At 37.9% G+C, this 19,691-nt stretch overlaps 2 protein-coding genes across 3 annotated transcripts in view; both read left to right on the forward strand.

Annotated features, from left to right (window-relative positions):
- The window catches only part of NIP7 (nucleolar pre-rRNA processing protein NIP7), a 91,945-nt gene extending 90,280 nt beyond the window's left edge, over positions 1 to 1,665 (forward strand). The window contains exon 6 of the mRNA XM_049622454.1: positions 1,574 to 1,665. The gene's annotated coding sequence lies outside the window, so the exon portion shown is untranslated. The remainder of the gene's footprint in view (positions 1 to 1,573) is intronic.
- Positions 1 to 19,245, forward strand: part of LOC125916301 (cytochrome b5 type B) — a 37,464-nt gene extending 18,219 nt beyond the window's left edge. The window contains exons 2-5 of one of the 2 annotated variants that reach the window (XM_049622451.1): positions 1,574 to 1,702; positions 2,208 to 2,237; positions 10,985 to 11,013; positions 15,514 to 15,708. In XM_049622451.1, coding sequence (XP_049478408.1) covers positions 1,574 to 1,702; positions 2,208 to 2,237; positions 10,985 to 11,013; positions 15,514 to 15,604 — 279 coding nt within the window. In that variant the 3' untranslated portion in view covers positions 15,605 to 15,708. Of the gene's footprint in view, positions 1 to 1,573; positions 1,703 to 2,207; positions 2,238 to 10,984; positions 11,014 to 15,513 lie in introns of both variants that reach the window. The other variant, XM_049622450.1, reaches the window with a different exon arrangement.
- The last annotated feature ends 446 nt before the right edge of the window (positions 19,246 to 19,691 follow it).

The following is a 19,691-nucleotide window of genomic DNA, read 5'->3' on the forward strand; positions in this document are numbered from 1 at the left end:
AGTTATCCTTGTCCTCAGGGAGCTCATAGGCAAGTGACTTTGGGAGATTATACTTAGTTGAATTCATGTTTAAAATAAGGATGATAATACTCCTGCTTAAAAGGTTGTTATAAAAAGTAACTACTTAAAAACATTACTTGATATTTAAAAAATACAAATTTAGACATGTCATAAATGTAAATTCTAAATTTGCTCATTGTAAGTAAATATTTATTGAATGTTTAAGGCAGGGACTGTGTTAAATGTAATTTTAAAATATTTTCTCAACAGATAGTACTTAATTTGGTAAAAGAATTTCAAAAAGGTGTACAGTGAAGTCTTCCTTCCACCTTGTCTCCTGGCTCCCAGCTTCTTTTCATTGTTTTCAGAGAGATTTTTTTTTTCAATTTCTTTTTTTTTTTAACCTTTATTTATTTTTGAGACAGAGAGAGACAGAGCATGAACGGGGGAGGGCCAGAGAGAGAGGGAGACACAGAACCTGAAACAGGCTCCAGGCTCTAGGCTCCGAGCTGTCAGCACAGAGCCCGACGTGGGGCTCGAACTCACGGGCCGCGAGATCATGACCCGAGCCGAAGTCGGACCCCTAACTGACTGAGCCACCCAGGCACCCCAAGATTTCTTTGTTTTAAAATAGTCTCTACACCTACCACAGGCTCCAGCTCACCACCCTGAGATCAAGAGTTGCACTTTCTAAGACTAAGCCAGTCCGGTGCCCCTGTTTTCAGAGAGATTTTATGTGTATGTACACGAGTATGTATCTGTTTTTAGAGTCACAGATGGTAGCGTATTATACAAACTGTACCTTTCTCTGAGTACAAAGTGTTTCATATCCTGATCTCATTTGATACAATAATAATTAAGATACCTACTCATATTATCTCCATTTTATAAACAAGGAAACAAAGACATCTCAATTTCTTAGTAACTTGTCCAGGGTTGTATAGCTTGGAAGTACCTCCGTGGTACGGAGGCAGTTATTTTGGTACCACTTATTTAACTTATTATTTATTTATTTATTTATTTATTTTGGAAATTTAAAAAAATTTTAATTTTAATTTTTAAAAATTGTTTATTTGAGAGAGCGAGTGTGTGAGCAAGGGAGAGGAGACAGAGGGAGAATAAAGAATTCCGTACTTTGACCAGAGTGTCCATTCGAGTTTCTGCAGCCGTGTTGATAATGTTGGCAGAAAGAATCCAGCCAGGAGCACATGTTGTTCCTAGTTGTCCTATCTTGCCAGCCTCCTTCAATCCAGAACTGTTCTTTGGTCTTTCCTTAGCTTTTGTGACCTTGTTATTTTGGGTGAAGACAGGCCACTCCTTTTGTAGACTCTCGGTTTGCTACTGTCCTAGGTTTCCTCACAATTCTACCAATTTTAGTTACTTTTGGTATAAATATCACAGAAGTCATGTTTCGTTTTTTCCCATTGCATCCTATCAGGTGGCATTCAATGTCAATTTGTCTCATTACTCCCATTAAGGGAAGAAAAGAGAAAAGAGCGGAAGAGGGGAAAGTAACTTCTATTAGCTTGCTTTTCAGAGGGCACTCTATTCAGCAAATATCTTTTCCTTGTAGCATCCTGGGGGAGAAGAGGTCCTAATGGAACAAGCTGGTGCAGATGCAAGTGAAAGCTTTGAGGACGTAGGCCACTCCTCTGATGCCAGAGAAATGCTCAAGCAGTACTATATCGGTGATGTGCATCCGGTAAGAACTAACTGAACTGGGAGAGGAAGCTGCTGACTAGCCACAAAACACAAGGAGAGGGATGAATTAATAAAATGGAAATTCAGCCCAGCTGTCAGGCCACATATTCTCCCAAATCATTTGGCCTACTGCGCTAAGATACAGCTTCTTGTATGTAAAACAACACATGTAGTATCTAAAAAGTTAAGAGAACTGGTTTTGGATTTTTTGTTTTTTTGATTGATTTTTGTAGTATCATTAATAACATCTCTTTCTAAAATAATGGTTTGATTGTTCTTGGCAATTTCTTGCAAAAGGTGGTAACTATGAACATTCGAACAAGGCACCCTGGTAGGTTCATAGTTGGGAGTGTGGGGGCAAATACCCTTCCACAGACCTTGACGTCCCTCAGAGAATTCTCTACTACCAGAATGTAGTCTTCATGTTCTAAGGTTAGAGACAAGTATATAGTGAGATATGCCTTTGGATACGTCTTAAAGTATTATTTGTTTTCCTTTTTTAACAGAATGACCTTAAACCTGAAAGTGGTAGCAAGGTAAGAAGAAATCATCTGTTTCTCTCATCTGTTTCAAGTGTTTATATTTCTATTTACTCAGGTAGAATGTTTTTTGTTTTGTTTTTTTTTTTTTAATTATCTTAACAAGAGAAGTGTTCTTTTTTTCCTAAGCAAAAATCCTATTTTTCAGGAGCTTGGACTCATTGCCATCTCAGGAAAAAAAGAATAGCTGAGTCTCGAACAGTAGGAAACATTTTGTTCATGCTTGTACTTGCTTTAAAAAAAAAAAAGGAAATTCTAAAGCCATGCTCTGTACGGTTTTGAAGGAAATTAGTTTATGGGTTCAGTTGTAGAAAAGTATTTTATTATTCTTACATTAAATACTGTGAGAATAATTCTGTGTTGGGAAAATAACTGGAAAGTTGATTTTCACGTGAAAGTCTTTGAAGGAGTTACAGACTGGAGTAATTACTAGAATGGGCCTTTCTGTCCCTATTACCCAGATTTAATCCTTGTGTCATGCAGTTTCAAATAGGCCTACATCCGTTTCATTTACTCAGTGATACAGCAAAAAGAAACGATTAAATATTTGAAAACCTTAATGTGCGCTGCAGGACCTACCAGGAACAAAATCTGGAAGCCATTTTGCTTCCCACAAGCAGGGCTGTTCATTTCCTTGACTGCGTCACACATTTCTTGACTTCCGTCTGTTGCCCTCCCACTTAAAGGGACAGCAGTTTAGTTGCCACCTAGAACATCCTGGAGGCAGCGCTCTTCCCCTTTTCCTTCTGCTAGCTTCTTGCTTCCCTTTCCTTACTGACCTGGAATTACTGAACACGTTTGATACGGCACTTGAAGTTGGCCTAGACACAGGAATTCTTTCAACCCGAGAGACTGCTTGACAGTGTCTGCCATCTGTTGCTCTGCCATCCAAAGTGTCTGTGGAAATTAACTCTTCCGTCTTGCTATACTCTGCTACTCTGAACTGGTGAATTGTTTATGAAGGGAGACGAAAGCGGTTTTTTAAATGCTACGTGAGCACTGGTGGTTGGTTTGTCTTCCCCTCGTAATGAAGGTGAAGATGGAGCTATGCATAGCCTTGCTGAGTATCTTGAACACGTCTGAAAACATTGGTCTCAGTTACAGTAAACATTTAATTCAGGGGATATTCCCATTTGTATAAGAGAAGCACCATGTATCTGGGAGCCATCACCCACTTTTACACAACAGTCATGAGAGCACCCTTTATTAAAGCAATAGAAAAAATTGTGGAATTATAATGTCTGAAATTCTACAAATTGCTTCTTGTTGCTGTTTTTCTTCCTTGCTAGTTCAGTATGTGATTAGGATCATTCTTAGCAATGGAGAGCGGTGTTTTTCAAATTCTGTCCGGTGGGCCATCTGTGTTCGAATCCCTGGGCATGTGTCTGAAATGTCTATTTTCTGGGCTCCCGCTGCTACTGATTCATAATCTCTGGAGGTGGGACTTGGGAATTTGCACTTAAAGTAACCCAGGTAGCCAAGCACCAGACTTCTTGCTGAAAGATATGCCCATCTTTTCATTTGAAAAGTTTGGGAACTTGAATTCTCTTTTCTAGAAAGCACTGTCTGCCTTTTGTAGGCCAAAGAATTAATTAGAGATGTCTCAGCTAAATTAAAACTGTTGAGCCTTGGACTTTTTTGTAAGAAATACAGAAAAAGAAATCCTTTTAGCTCACTGAATTCTATAATAATTTAGAAGTTTCCAAATGTAGTTTGGCCCCTGCCTCGTATAAACAGTGAGTGACTAAAGGCAGTATTTTCAAAGCTCTGTTTTTCGTTATGTCTCTTGTACCCAAAGGACAGTCTCCATTAAGTAGAGAGTAGGTTATTGAGTGTTTTCAGTCACACTGCTGTACTTCAGGCAGATCGGGCAAGGAAAACCTTTGGGGAAAATTTCAAGACCACACATAGGTTTTTATAGAGCTATATAGTCCAACCTGATTTCAGTTCCAGGAAGACATTCCTGGTCCCTCAGATTTATTTCTTACAAATTAAATAGGCACTTCTTTGTCTAAGATGTAGATGTCTCTTTTCTTAATTTTTCTGTACTCACCATGAAGAAAAGGATGTAAAATTCATTTCATTAATACTTTCTTTTGGTTAAGGGTTTCTGAACCTCTACAAAGAAGTGATTTTTTTTTTTTAAGCCTAATTAAAAGGTGTCTTCTGCCTTAGGAGACAAAGGTTTCATTTTCTTTCTCTTTCTTTTCCTTTCCTTCATTTTTCCACTTCTCTTCTCCCCCCAAAGTTTCCCATCTCTTCCCTCCCTGAAACTATTACCTCCAGCCTCCCCCTCAACAAAATTTAAAAAAAAAAAAAAAAAAAAAAAAGCCACCCAGAATGTACTATTACACAATCTAAATCTGGAACCTTTCGTCAGTTTTTTGCAAACTGCCTTTCATACTGCTTTTGCTTTAACATAGGTAAATAATTGATGCTCACCATTGTTTTCTTGTTAGATTGATAATGCCCGAGGTCCATGGCCCTGAAATAGTACAATACTAAAATGTAAAAGCTTAGAAACTACAAATCTGGCGACAGATATTTTTCTCACCTGTTTCAGTCTTCAGATAATAAACCAGACTTAAAAACCTTTCTGTCTCTTTGAATCTCTTCCTCCCTGGATTAGTCCCCATGCTGCAAGCCGTCAGTCTTCTATTTCTACTTGAGTTAACGTTTTTCTGGTATGCTTTGGGTTATAGAAACGCACCTTAGAAGTGCGTTGAGTTTTCTGTGCCATTTGGCCTGCCCGTCTCCTGCGCTTCAAGAAACCTAGGCACATCTGTGGTCAGTCACGTCTCCCTTTGGATTATGCGTTCGCTGGTGGGGTAGCTGTTTGATGTGCCACCAGTTCAGGAGATGCAGTACACACGAACGCGAACCTGACGAAAGAAGTCGGTACCATTTCACTGATTTATTCCATAGATGTTATCTGGGCAACAGTTCAGCTGCTTCAGATATCATTGAAGTGAATAGATTCAGTACCTGGACCATTTTCCATTTAAATTGTTGAATGGGTAGTACATGATGGTACATAGTGAAAAATCGAAATAGTGCAAAAAGGTATACTTTTTATGTATATGTTATGTATGTATGTATATAAAATGACTCCCTTCCATCTCCAGCTCTCAGTCTCCGAGGTCCCTTCCCCAGAGGTAGTCAGCTACCATTTTCTTGTTTACTCTTCCAAAGAGACTCTATGCATTCATAAATATAAACAGATGGACGGACGGATCCGTCCATTGATTGATCAGTTGATAGGCAGACCAATCATTCCTTCCTTAAAAAAAAAAATCTTGCTCTGTACCTTCTTTTTACTTAAAAATTTTATTGTGGTTGATTTTTCTTTATCGATATTCCATGGACAAAAATTTCAGTAAGATGGCATTTGCTGTAATAGGATCTGATGTATTTTTTTAAACAAATAATATCGTTTCTATAAAGGCTTAACATGTTATTTAAACTTCATTTTTTAACTTAAGAAGTTTAACTTTTATGTTAACTTTTATGTTAGAAGCAATCTATAAGTTGCATTTAAAGGCAAATCTATTTTTTTACTCCTGATGCTACTGACTTTTGTTACACAACATTTTTCTCTTACATGCATATAGCATTCAGTTTACTTTCTCTTTTATGGAAGAGAATCTAAAAAGAATACATTGTTTGTAATTATGTAATGTAGTTACTTGGTTGCATAGTACCAAAAATTTCCTTGTAAGAATTGTTTAATATTCCTGTCATACCTACAACCTAATTTGTTAAAGTTTGGAATGGTTATGCCGATGCCCTTTAGATTACTCTTTACCAAATAATTTTGTAGGGTTGTTTCATTGTTCTGATTTCATCTAGCGTTTGTTTTTTGTAACATAATATTTTGAAATAAAGCATAGAATATAATGGCAAAAGCCCTCTTGAAAGGCAAATTTCCCATTGCTGAGGCATCTCAAGGATTAACGCCTTCTCCTCATGACACTTTAGTTAGAAATAATGTGTAGTTTTGCAAGAGAAGGTGTTAGGAGGACAAGGTAACATCGTTTTCAAATCAGCCCTCTAGTGTAACAAGTTTTTCATTTCTTTGGTCCCAGTAGAAATTACTCTATGAATGTCCTATATGTGTTATCACAGTGGGTTCTTGAGACGGTCCTACAGAAATTTGTCTGAAGGGTGTTTTTCATTTGTGAATTTTGCCCCCATATGCGGGGAAATATTTTTTACTTGACTGGACTGCCTCTAGGGATGGTACGTACTTTATAAGACCGTAATTGTTAATACATTGGAGCTTTTGAGAAGGCTGTCCTCAAGATCCACACATGGCCATAGGAGGGACTATAAAATGTTGAAATCATGTATTTCAACAAACTTTTTGGGTTTTAAGAAACTAATAGTAAAATTCATATTGCGGCCAAAAGTTCCAAAATTGTTTTTCATAAGTTGCTGGCTACATAGCTACCAAAGTGTTCTAAATAAAAAGCTGTATTCAACCACCCAGATACTCATTAGCTTTACCGAAGGTGTCATGTGGTTTAAAATCCACTTTTTCCAATTTTAAAACTTGGAATCCTCTTGGAATAGCAAGCATCCAGTTTAAGAATTAAAACATAAGCTCCTTATATACCTTGCAATAGATTTCCCTTCCATTTAAAATCTAAATATGAACTATTGAGGTTGAAGGTACATTTTATAAATGCCCTATCTATATATATATCTACATACATACATATATATGTATGCATGTATTTTAATGCATCGTAATCCTAATTCTGGTGCATTGTTTCCAATATTTATGTCCTGGTGACAGAGTACACTATTCCTTAAGCATGTATTGTCTCATGTTTCATAAACAGTTTTCATAGTGAAACCACGCCCACTGACCCCCAAATAAATCCTTTCCCATATGTTTGCCAATTACGACATTTCTTTGTCATTCTCTTAACCATATCAAAAAAAGTCCATATTTAGGGCACAGTGTCTCTTGGAAGAGTATCTAGAAAAATATATCTTTATATACCTGGTGTAAGATAAGAAAAGTCTGCATGTGGGCCATGCTCTGTCAGTCTTTCCAGACATGGGAGAATAGTGTTTCCTTCTCTCTAACCTTTAGAAGGCTGCTAGTGTAGATTTTTTTTTTTTCTGCTATTGTAGATTTTGCTAAAATACCCTTGGGTTAGAGAATTGTGTTAAGTCAATTAAATATGGCTTTAGAATTAAAATTGATCTGGTCTGAGCCTTTCATTTTGTGAGGACACTGATTTAGCATTGAACTTGAAGGCAGTTGACAGTTTCAGTTATGAGTAGCTTTATTAAAAGGCTACTCAGATACCATGAAATATCCCCTTTTATCCTACAGAGTCCTTGTTTAGTTAGTTAGTTTGTTTGTTTGTTTGTGGAATTAAAGCCTTAATGAACCTTGACATTTAGGAACCAGTTTATTTAAATAGTTCTTTTCTGTTAATTTTAAACTAAAATCAGAGTAGACTGAAAATAATTTAGTGGTTTGGAAGTGTATTCCAGAAACATGCATATTAATTACTTGGTAAGGCTTTTGGTAGAAGAACTCTGGATTCGATCTGCTCTCTTACAACTAAAATCAGAGTATTGCAATTACAGCTTTCCATGCCAAAGACTGAGCAGTCCCCGTCCTCCTAAGAATCTTGCATGTAAATTAAAATGTGGGCAAGAACGTAACCAGCCAGATATGTCTGAATACACAAAGGGAGAAGTTAAAGTCCATCATAAACTATGGGAATCTCATTTAAGCATCCATTAGATTTAACACCGAGCTTTGGAGTAGAAATGGGAATTGGGAAACAGCATGGAGAGAATGGTGGCGTGGGGGTGAAGGAAGGTTTTGTGTTAACAGAACCTTTTCTTTTTAATTTTGTTAAATTAAAAATAACTTATTTGGCTTCTTTCCGAACTTGGCTGAGGTACTTGGCTTCTAAGAGCAGTGCCTTAAACAGTTCTTTCATTGTAGTTGATTAAAAGCGGAGTCACTGTAGTTTGACATTTACTTGGCTGTCAGAATCCCAAAGAGAAGGTACATTTCTTTCTCTTTGCTTTCCTCCAGTGGTAGAGAAGTTGGTCTTTTTGCCACCAGGGGTGGAATGATCTTAAAACAGGAGTTGAGGTACTTAGTTTAATTATTTATTTTAAAAAAAAAAAAAAAAAAAAAATAAAAATAAATATATATATATATATATATATATATATTTAAAGTTTTTTTGTTGCTTATTAGAAACTGTTACACTAGGAGCATATTATGGTCTTCCTTCTGTCTGGTCTTTGCCTCTTTGTTTTCTCAGTTGGTTCCCGCACTGTTTGAGACTCACTCCACTTACCACATATTCCAGGCTTTTAGTTTTAAAAGATCCTAAAGGTTTGAAATCTAGAGAATCCATTTATGTGACCCATATGGCTTTTACTATGATTACAGATTAAACATAACACGTACATTTCTCCATAATGCTCTCCTATAAGCTTTTGAAATGGTCTCAAAGTTTTTTTATACTAACCATACATTTTTTGTTCTGCAAATCATTGGTGTATATGTGGATAAAGCATAAAAGACCATGGACATTTTCCTGATGGAATTCAGTTATTTCATGGCTACTGTAGTGGAATCTTTTAAAAGGCAATATTATAAATTAATACATACTCTACCATTACTACTGAAACCGCTACCTTCCAAATCTATAAGACATTGGTTGTATTTTCTCAAAGATTGGCTTGTAACATATTTTACTTAACCTGATTTTATGATATTCTAGTAGAAATGTCCCAGATAACAGTAATCATCAAGGTCTCAAAGAAGTGTAGTAGTATTTTAACTTGATTTATCTGACACTTTTTATTAGAAGTTTTACTTGCCTATAGGCTAATTTCTTTTGGGTTTGGGGTATGTATTCATTTGCCTGGCAGTGTTTTGGATACATGAAGTTAAAACTCATTTCACGATCTGCTCTGAAGTATCTAGGCCAGTATGTAGGGTTTTTCGAAACTCTTGGAGATTACTGAAAATTGTGGTTAAACACGGTTAATATTCTGTGTTCATACCCTAGCATACTTCTATATATTGGCAAAGAGGATGTTTTGGGCAGCAGTAACCTATGCAAATGGGCTTGTCCTCTGGCAGTGAGTTAGCAGTTCTTTTGTATACACAGCTAATTAATGGAATCAATAACTTCATTTGGTATTTACTTAAATTGAACTTTTTGTTTTTAATGTTTATTTTATTTTTTGAGAGAGAGAGAGAGAGGCAGAGACAGACAGAGTGTGAACAGGGGAGGGGCCGAGAGAGAGGGAGACACAGAATCCAAAATCCAGGCTGACAGCACAGAGCCCAATGCGGCGCTCAAACTCATGAACGGTGAGATAATGACCTCAGCCGAAGTTGGATGCTTAACCAACTGAGCCACCCAGGCACCCCACTTAAATTGAACTTAATGACACATGTATAAGATATAATTAATGTGCCATCCAATTCACCTATTTAAGATGAACAAGTTGGGTTTTTAGTATATTCACAGAGTTATGCAACCGTAATTACAATAATTTTGGAACATGTTCATCCCTCCAGAAAGAAACCCCATACCCATTATCAGTCATTTTCATTTCCCTTTAACTCCTCTTCCCCCACCCTAGGAAACCACAGATCTACTTTCCGCCACTAGGTTTGCTTATGCCGAACCTTTCATATTAATACTCTTACGTAATATTTATATAATGCGTTGTGTGGTTTTTGTTTGACTTATTTATTTTTTTTATGTTTATTTATTTTTGAGAGACAGAGTGTGAGTGGGAGAGGGGCAGAGGCGGAGGGAGACACAGAATCTGGAAGCAAGCTCCAGGCTCTGAGCTGTCAGTGCAGAGCATGACACGGGGCTCGAACCCACAAACCACTTAACTGACTGAGCCACCCGGGCACCCCATTCATTTTATTTTCTAAGTAGGCTCCATGCTGAGTGTGGAGCCCAGTGAGGGGCTTGAACTCACAATCCTGAGGTCAAGACCTGAGCTGAGATCAAGAGTTAGATGCTTAACCAACTGAGCCACCCAGGTGCCCCAATATGTTGTATTTTGTATCCAGTTTCTTTCACTTAGCATAATGTTTTCTAGGTTCATCCATGTTGAAGCATGTATCAGTCAGTACTTCCTTGCTTTTTATTGCCAAAATTTTGTTTTTAAGGTTATTTCGGTATTCCCCCTCCCCCCAATTCTGTTCTTCCCATTTCAATGTTGAATAAGCCCTAAGGTCTATAGTCATAATTATTATGATTTCATAGAGTAAACCAGTTCATTTCTGTAAGCTACAAAGCAGTCCTCGGCATGCTTTAGAGCATTTCACAGTTGACCTGTTTGTCACAAGAGTTTGTATTTTTTTTAAAATATGTGTTCAGAAAATGTGATCTTAACTACTGCCAGTGGCAAGCCCAGCTGAATGAGGCATATCATTGTGACTGCAATTAGTCCCTTTCAGTATAGTTTATATCAGTAGCTTTTTTTCCCTTTTTTTCTTTTTTTACATCTAAAAAAGTTTAGGCCATTTCTCTATGCTTTCATTAGTTGTTCTTCACTAGGGAGTACCAGTATGTTACCAGAAATAGAATTCTTGGTGCTCCCATCACATTAGATTTGTAAATGTCAAATTGCATGAAAGATGAAGTTCTGTATGTAGATATTCAAGATTTACATACTTTATTAATCTTTCTTTTTGTTTGAAATTTTTTAATACGCGTCTTCTTCAGGACCCTTCGAAAGATGCCACGTGCAAAAGGTTAGTATACATTCCCTGGACTTCCTTATGCTCAACTTAATATCTGGCCAGAGGTTCTTCCATAAATATACATGTACAACATAACTTAAGAGTACGGTTTGACTAAGGAATGAAAGGTACATACAGCACAGCGAATACAGTCCGGAGGTATTGTGAAACCTTGTACGTTGTACGGAAACAGACACAGACGGCGGCTCCGCTGTGGGGAGCACAGTGGAAGTATAAACTTGTTGAGTCACTGTGTTGTGCATCTGAAACTAATGTAACATCGTGTTACTATATTTCAGGTACATGTTAACGATATTTCAATTAAGAAAAAGAGGACAGTTAACAACTATTTTTTGGCCAAAATTACTGCACATTCAGTAGTTCCTTACCATTAGCAAAATTAACTTTTACAGTTTCAGTCATTTAGAGTAATCTCAAAAGTTTGTGCCTTGAGTAATTTTTAAATCATGTTGTGACATAAATTGGGATCACATTCAACGAGAGGCCAATATGCAAGGACAAGTAACTGCTGGTAAATCAAGCCAACGGTCTGTGCTGCTCAGCCCAGCTATGCAACTTCTACTTGAAACTTAATCACATTTAATCCCCACAACCGCTCTGTAAGGTGGGTGCTATTATTGCATTTTATAGAAGAAAAAAAATTATGTATTGCATGCATATTCAGGAATTTGGTTTCTTTCAAAGGATTACTTATGAATATCCCTTGCGGTCATTTTAGTAATATAATAGTATGAACTCTGAAAGGTATATTTTTGTCATCCCTTAAATGCCCTTGAAATGACTGGAATCCTTGGCTTGTAAAAAATCTTTATAGAGATTATATAGATCTGTTTCATCTTTCTGAGCTCCCACTTAAAACATTTCAGAGAGAGAGAGATGTGGTTTTTTTCCCCCTATAAAAGTATTGCCTCTTTTTTATTTGAGGTGATGGACAAAGAATGTAAGAAATTTAAACTTAAAGGAAACTATTAGTAAATTCAGCTTCTTTAATATTAAGGTCTTATGCTCAGCCAGCTACTCTGTAGAGAATTTGAAAACACAAGCCATAAACTTGCAATCGATTTGGGCTACACATAACACTCGTTAAGAATTATTATGCAGGGGCGCCTGGGTGGCGCAGTCGGTTAAGCGTCCGACTTCAGCCAGGTCACGATCTCGCGGTCCGTGAGTTCGAGCCCCGCGTCAGGCTCTGGGCTGATGGCTCGGAGCCTGGAGCCTGTTTCCGATTCTGTGTCTCCCTCTCTCTCTGCCCCTCCCCCGTTCATGCTCTGTCTCTCTCTGTCCCAAAAATAAAAAAAATAAAAAAAAAAAAAGAGAAAAAAAAAAAAGAATTATTATGCAGAATACAAAAGGAATTCCTACAAATCAATTAAAAAATAATGTAGTAGAATATGAGAAAAGGCTTAAACAAGCACCTTAGAGAAGAGGAAACAAATGTAGACACACACAAAAAAAGGTTTAATTTCATTTGTTATCAGAGAGATACAAATTAAAATCTTAAGGTATGTATTTCACAGCTACCAGGTTGGCAAAAATTGAGAATTCTGAAAATAAGAGGAGCTGTTGAGGAAGTGGGTCACCAGGGTTCTTAGACCCTCTTAGGGGAGTGTACGTGGGTACAGTCACTTTGGAAAAGAATTTGGCATTATCTAGTAAATTGGACAATATGAATAACTTTGGACCCAGCAATTCCATATCTAGGGATATACTCGAGAGAAATGTGTGCACAAGTATACCAAGAAACACATAGTAGAATGTTCGTAAGGGCATTATTCAAGAGAGTAATATACTGGAAGCAACCCAAATAACCATTCCTTAATAAAATGAATGAATCCATTCTGGTATATTCATAAAGTGGAATACTACAAAGTAATAAAAACAAATGAGTCACAACTACATGCAGCAACCTGAGCGAATCTCCAAAAGAGAGTTCTGTCTTATGGCTAAGACGTTACTGTTGAACTCTTTGGGTTCAGCATAAATCCATTTCCTCTGCTTCTATGCCCAGTGACAGTTAAGTATTACAAAACATTATATGGGGATTGGCGGCCAACCATTTTCAGTCTTTTGTGCTGAAGAATGTCTCTTCGGTGTTTTCTCAAGGAGCCTACTTTAAAACTTTTTTGTGTCTTGTGGTGGTTCTCCAAGATACCTGAACTGATCACCTTTGTGGGGACATGACTGCAGAGTCCCCACGTGCCATATTGCTGTTGTACATGCCAACTCGCTTGCTTTCCTTTTTTTACACAAAGCTACTCGGCCGACATTCTAAACTTCTCTCGAGCAGCTTTCTGCCATTCTGAAATGTACAAAGCACTAGGCATGTTTAGGCAAGGAGAAGCAGTTTTATTATTGAACCTCAGCTGGTTTTATTGGCTTAAAAACCTTTTAATACCAAGGCCGCATATGTCTTAGTAAGACGGGCATGCAGGTCATTTGGATCGTGGAAGAACTACACCTTAAAAGTAAGAGTGCTAGTAAGCTGTACTAGAGAAGAATTATTTTAAGGAGAGTGATGACTGTCCTGAAATTCATAAGGAAAGTCTCTTACAGGCCTTCTCAAGCCAACTGTCATTTAAAGTTTTTAGTTCCATGTGGGTGTGTATCCTTATTAGTGTCCAGACTTAACTAGAGAATAAGTGCATTGATTGGAATCAGGAATCCATCACTAACTTCGCTTCGTGATTTTGGGTGCCAAGCTTGTATTTCCTGCGTATACAGCGGGTCTAATAGTATCTATTTCTTCAGGCTGTCATGAGGATTAAATGTAGAAAATACAGACGAGATAGATATCACTTTGCCAATAGTTGTATTAGATGGTATTGCTTCTAAATTTATAGTTATATGTATAAAATGGTAGCTTTTTTCCTGTTGAAAAATGTTAATTGTAGAATATGTGAAAAACAAAATACAAATAAGGTATTGTTTTGAAGTTTTTATTTATTTTGAGAGAAAGAGAGAGAGCATGAGCAGGGGAGAGGCAGACAGGGAGAGAAGGAGAATTCCATGCAGGCTTTGCACTGTGGAGCTCGAACTCACGAACTGTGAGACCTGAGCTGAAATCAAGAGTCAGACGCTTAACCAACTGAGCTACTTAGGCACCCCCAAACAAGAAAAATTTAAGCCATCCCTAATCTCATAACCCAGAAATAACTGCTATGTGTCTTTATAAAAACACATATAGAGGCGTATATAGAGGCATATATTTTTAGTATCATACTACACATTCTGGTTTTTATCTTTTAAAAATTGTTTAATATTGGGGCACCTGAGTGGCTCAGTCGGTGAAGCATCTGACTTCGGTCCAGGTCGTGATCTCGCGGTTCTTGGGTTCGAGCCTAGTGTCGGGCTCTGTGCTGACAGCTCAGAGCCTGGACCCTGCTTCAGATTTATCTCCTTCTCTCTCTCTACTCCTCCCCTGCTGTCTCTTAAAAATAAATGTTAAAAAAAATTTTTTTTAATTGTTTAATATTGTCATGCCAATGCAAATATTTATTTATTTATTTATTTTGCTACTTGGGTGATAAAAGCAGTTAAACTCCAGAGAAAGACAAATATATGATTTCACCTATATGTGGAATTTGAGAAACAAAACATGAACATAGTGGAAAGGAAGGAAAAATAAGATAAAAAAAGAGAAGCAAACCGTAGAGACTCTCTTTTTTATTTTATTCTATTTTTTAATTTTTTTATTTTTAATTTTTTATTTTTTAAAAAATTTTTTAAGGTTTATTTATTTCTGAGAGATAGAGAGACACAAGTGTGAGTGGGAGAGGGACAGAAAGAGGGAGACACAGAATTAGAAGCAGGCTCCAGGGTCTGAGCATTCAGCACAGAGCCTGACGTGGGGCTCGAACCCACGAACCGTGAGATCACGACCTGAGCCGAAGTCAGACGCTTAACTGACTGCGCCACCCAGGCGCCCCTTATTTTATTTTTTTAAATATTTATCCTTGAAGGAGAGAGAGACAGAGTGTGAGTGGGGGCGGGGGCAGAGAGAGAGGGAAACACAGAATCTGAAGCAGGCTCCAGGCTCCGAGCTGTCAGCACAGAGCTCGACATGGGACTCGAACCCACAAACCATGAGATCATGACCTGAGCTGAAGTTGGATGCTCAACCGACTGAGCCACCCAGGCGCCCCATAAACCGTAGAGAGTCCTAATGATAGAGAACAAACTATGGCTTGATGGAGGGAGGTGGGTGGGGGATGGCCTGAATGGGTGATGGGGATTAAGGAGGGCACTTGTGATGAGCACTAGGTGTTACATGTTAGTGATAAATCACTAAATTCTACTCCTGAAACTGGTATTATACTATATGTTAACTAACTGGAACTTACATAAAATCTTGGAAGAAAAAAAAAAGTAGTTAAACTTCCCAAAGTAAATCGAAATTCTTTGCTCATGAAAATATTAAAATGTGGATGTTGAAAGTTAGCAAATATTTGGTATCAAGTGTTCACGGCTTCGTTGCTTTTCCCCCACTTCTAGTTGCTGGTCATACTGGATTTTGCCCATCATAGGCGCTATTGTCTTAGGTTTCCTGTATCGTTACTACACGTCGGAAAGCAAATCCTCCTGAGGAGACAGCGTGGAAGTTGGAAAGCATATCCATTGGGAGTGCGAGCTAGAGACTTGTTTGGAGGCCAAGCGATACCCTCTTCTCGAATCCTGCCGGATGTGTACTTCCCCCTTGGAACCCAGATGGTTGGCTAGACATCCACCCCAGACCTGGGGCCAGTGTCCTTCATTTCCCAGAGCCTTACTCCCAAAGCACCTGCTCGTTGTCCTGTGTCCCTGCCGGTGGCCCTTCTCTCCACTGGCTTCCACCAGCCCCCTTTGCATTTCCAGACTTGGTTTTATAATTACAATCCAGATGTCCTTGTGACATTGTCCTTTGGTAAAAATGCCTGGTGTCCAATACTTTGAATGCACATTAGACATTCTTAACAGGGCAACACTCTGGTTTTGAAGCTTTTCTTTTTCCATTTTTCTTTGAAGTATATATATATATACTTATATATATATATACACACATATATACATATATATGTGTGTATATATATATACTTAATTCTATTATTTATCATAAGGGATTTAATTAATGAAGTAAAGTTGTGCACCTATAGCATAAAACACAACTGCCAAATGATCTCGTTCCTTGTTTATATTTATTAAAACTAGGAAGAACCATGAAATCCTCTCCTCCCTCCTAAGCTAGTCTAGCAGGTAACTCTCACCACCCCCCAAGTCCAAGTGGTGCTGGGCAGAACTGTGCTTCCGTTGCATTTCTTGGGAGTGGAGAGAAAGAGGGGAGGGGAGAGATGAATTGGGGTGATAGGGTAAATTTGTAGTCCTCTTTCTTTTGAAAAATACTGAAAACACTACTTTAGGACAGGAGTTTAGGAAAAGCACCAAAGACTTCATTTTTTTTTTTTTCCACACTTCATTCTTTGCTTTGGTTTGACACCAGTTTGACACCAGTTTCTAGCCGTCTTTTTTCTTTTCTTTTCTTTTCTTTTCCCCCCAACCAACCATCTTTTATTGGTAAAATACAAACTTATAATTGTATCTGTAGAACTTCACTAGGGATTTCTGCTTTTAAATGTATTGATTAGCGAATTTTTTCATTCCTTCCCTGTTTTACAAAAGAGACTCCACTTGCTCTAAGATCCAGTATTTGATCTTTTGTTTGTTAGCCCCAGTAACATAACTTCCATAGTGCAGTGGCATTCGAAAGGGGGAGATCATGACAAAAGAATGTTTCCCATTTCATCTATATTTTATCTTCATGGCTCCAATTTGTGGTTTTGTTGTTTTTCTGTTGAGGAAAAAAGAAAGAAAGAAACAACAACTAGTCGTTTTATCCCTTGGATGAATGTTTAATTGAATAGTAGGGCATTATTTAGAATTCTGTTAGTGTTTCTTCTTGGTTCAGGAATTTTCTCTGGCTTATTTGACCTAACTGTTTTCCCCCGTGGAATCACCTGATGACACAGTACACTGGCTGTTTTCTGCCAACAACTGTTTGTGGTGATTTTTCTCCCAATCTTCTAAGGATTACCAGTTTGCTTCTGAGCCATTGTCCTATGTAGCAGGGAGCAACTTGGCTCCAGAAGGACCCTGGATACTGCTGTCTCCTCCCCACTTACAGCTTGCCATGGACAGGAAAGTGCCCTGCAAGGCAGTGTCTGCCCATGCAAACTAAGAAAAGGTTCAACCCAAGTCTTGCAGCTGAGTGTATTCAGAATTCATCAAAAGAATATTAACCTTGTATTTGTACACTTGGATATGATATTATGGAGAAATTTCAGGGGATTTTTGAGAGACTTTTATATATCAGGGATATGGGAATAGTCAAACTTTTATCTTTAGAAAATTTTGTATAAGATGCCACTTTTAGACAATTTATTGAAAAAAACCTTTGGTTATTATGGAACAGAAGTGTTGATGCTCCTGCCATTTGAAGGCATACGGAAGGGTTGCCTTGAATATGAATTGGTATCTAATTGCTGTAATAATTAAGCTGCATGATTACATGGGCCACATTGGGGTAGAAATAAAGAACAAAGGAGTATTGAGGAACTGGAAGGGGAACATTTAGGCTGAAACTAAACCAGCAGATAAGTTGGATCAATTAGGAGTATGTTGGCAGTCTGTAAAATTAAATGAAAAACATCTGGCTTATAAGAAATGTTAAAGAGTGACAGCCTTAAGTAAAATTGGTGGGGGTTTTTTTTTTTTGGATATTTTTAGGGTGAACACCAACACAAAAGGTATGTTTTTCTATTTCATATTGGTTGTCTTTTCCTGTTTATATCTGGACTTGTTTTTACTCAGAGCCAGAGGAAAAGGTTTTCAGACCTTGTCTCTACCATCCATGAAATCCATCCAACACCCAGGGCTTCTTTTGATCTGCTGCTAATGTGATGTCACTTTGTATTATAAAAACCACTTTTGGGTCCATTTACTGTTATTCTGCTGCCTACATCAACAGTCAGGCGAAAGGTAAAGCTAGTGTGTGAGTTTGCAGAGGTTTTTCTAAACTATCAGATAATACAGTATGTTAGCCAAACCCACCAGAAAAGCCTTGTTTGCAGAGGTAGGACTCAAATTCTCGAAACAGTTTCAACATTGGTAGGTGGTGCAAACCCCTTTGGAGAGCAAGTGGAGCCGGTCCCTGTCAGCTGAGGGTGCCCCCTAGAGCTGGTCTCTGGGGTGTTGGGTTGTTTATTCCCAGGGAAGACACAAGATGTCTGGAGGTCACGAAAGGAGAGGAGGGAAAATGGGTGCCACCAAAATAGGCATGTCGGTGCCAGGTCTCCAAAATTTCTTAGTCCCTGTCCCTCAGGAATCGGTTTTGGTTTCTAAATGACTCCACATTTGTAAGGACAAGAAAGTGGTGGTGACAAAATTGATAGTGTTTAGTTCTTATGCGACCCCTAAAGCAGAAGCAAAAATCCACGGGAACCTATAATTTGAGCCTGTAAAGTTCTTTGGGCAATTGTCGTAAATGCCCAAGTTGTGAGATAAGAGTGTCATTGAGTTTATGCTCATTTAGTCCCGGTGTGGAGCAACGAGAAATGCTCTGTGGGCCAGGCATATCATTACACACGGTGTCTCGGGCTTCACATCTCAAGAGATTATCTGGTTAGATTCCATTTTAGGAGACTGAAATGCAGAACGTTAACGTTCATAACTTCCTTCCCTGGGAGAAGTGGATTCAGACATGTCTCAACAAGAGATTGGTGGTTTTTTTGTTTGTTTGTTTGTTTGTTTGTTTGTTTGTTTAAAGCCATCTCATTCTGTTGCCAGATATCACAGAACGAATGGGGAGTTTACTTCACATTTGGGTGTTATTCTCTGAAAGGGCCTGGTTTGGAATTTGTGGGGGTGATTTCAGAGGGAGATTCCGGTAACCCGAGTTACCAACCCAGTATCTAGCATCTTACTCATGAATTTTAGGAGCTGTACTTTTCCTGTACCTATATCCAACATGTGCTAGTTGGGTAAAATATGATTATTTAGCTTCCTTTCTTTTTACTTCACCCTCAACTGTGAACGAGTAATATTAACATTCTTTTTGTGTATTCAGTAATGGAGTTTGTTTACCTATTTTATTTCAGCATATTTTGAACAAAGATCTTTGTCTCTTTCTGCTGGAATGTGCACACAGTGAATGTTTGTTAGAACCACACACAATAAAGATACTGTTTTCCTTTTCTTGCCCTGACTATAGTTGTTATTATTTTTTTTTTTTTTTTAAAGCAGAAGTGTTGGCTCTGTAATCCTAAGGTGTTCTGGAAGAAAAGATTCTGAGAAGCATAAAAGTCACCTGTATCTATGCAAATAATTGTGTTTAGTGTAACTTGATGGGGAGTTCTGTGGTTCTTCAGGACTCTTTCTGCTACTCTTTCTTTGAAGTGAGTTGCTCAGTTGATAATCACGAGAGGCAAAAATGAAGACTTGTCCTGTATTAATGGATATGAAGTGGCAACCAGGTAGACCAGTTGGGAGTTCTGTTTTTACTGAAACCATCTGGTAAAGAGAAGCCAGTACAAGGTAATAATATTTTGTTATCTGCAATGCCAGTCTTCAAATGATTGTTTTTCTTGGAAACAGCTAAACTGTTGGGGAAAATTAAACACTGAGATTGAAGTTCTAGCAAG

The sequence above is a fragment of the Panthera uncia genome, assembly GCF_023721935.1.
Source record: "Panthera uncia isolate 11264 chromosome E2 unlocalized genomic scaffold, Puncia_PCG_1.0 HiC_scaffold_20, whole genome shotgun sequence".
NCBI lineage: Eukaryota > Metazoa > Chordata > Mammalia > Carnivora > Felidae > Panthera > Panthera uncia.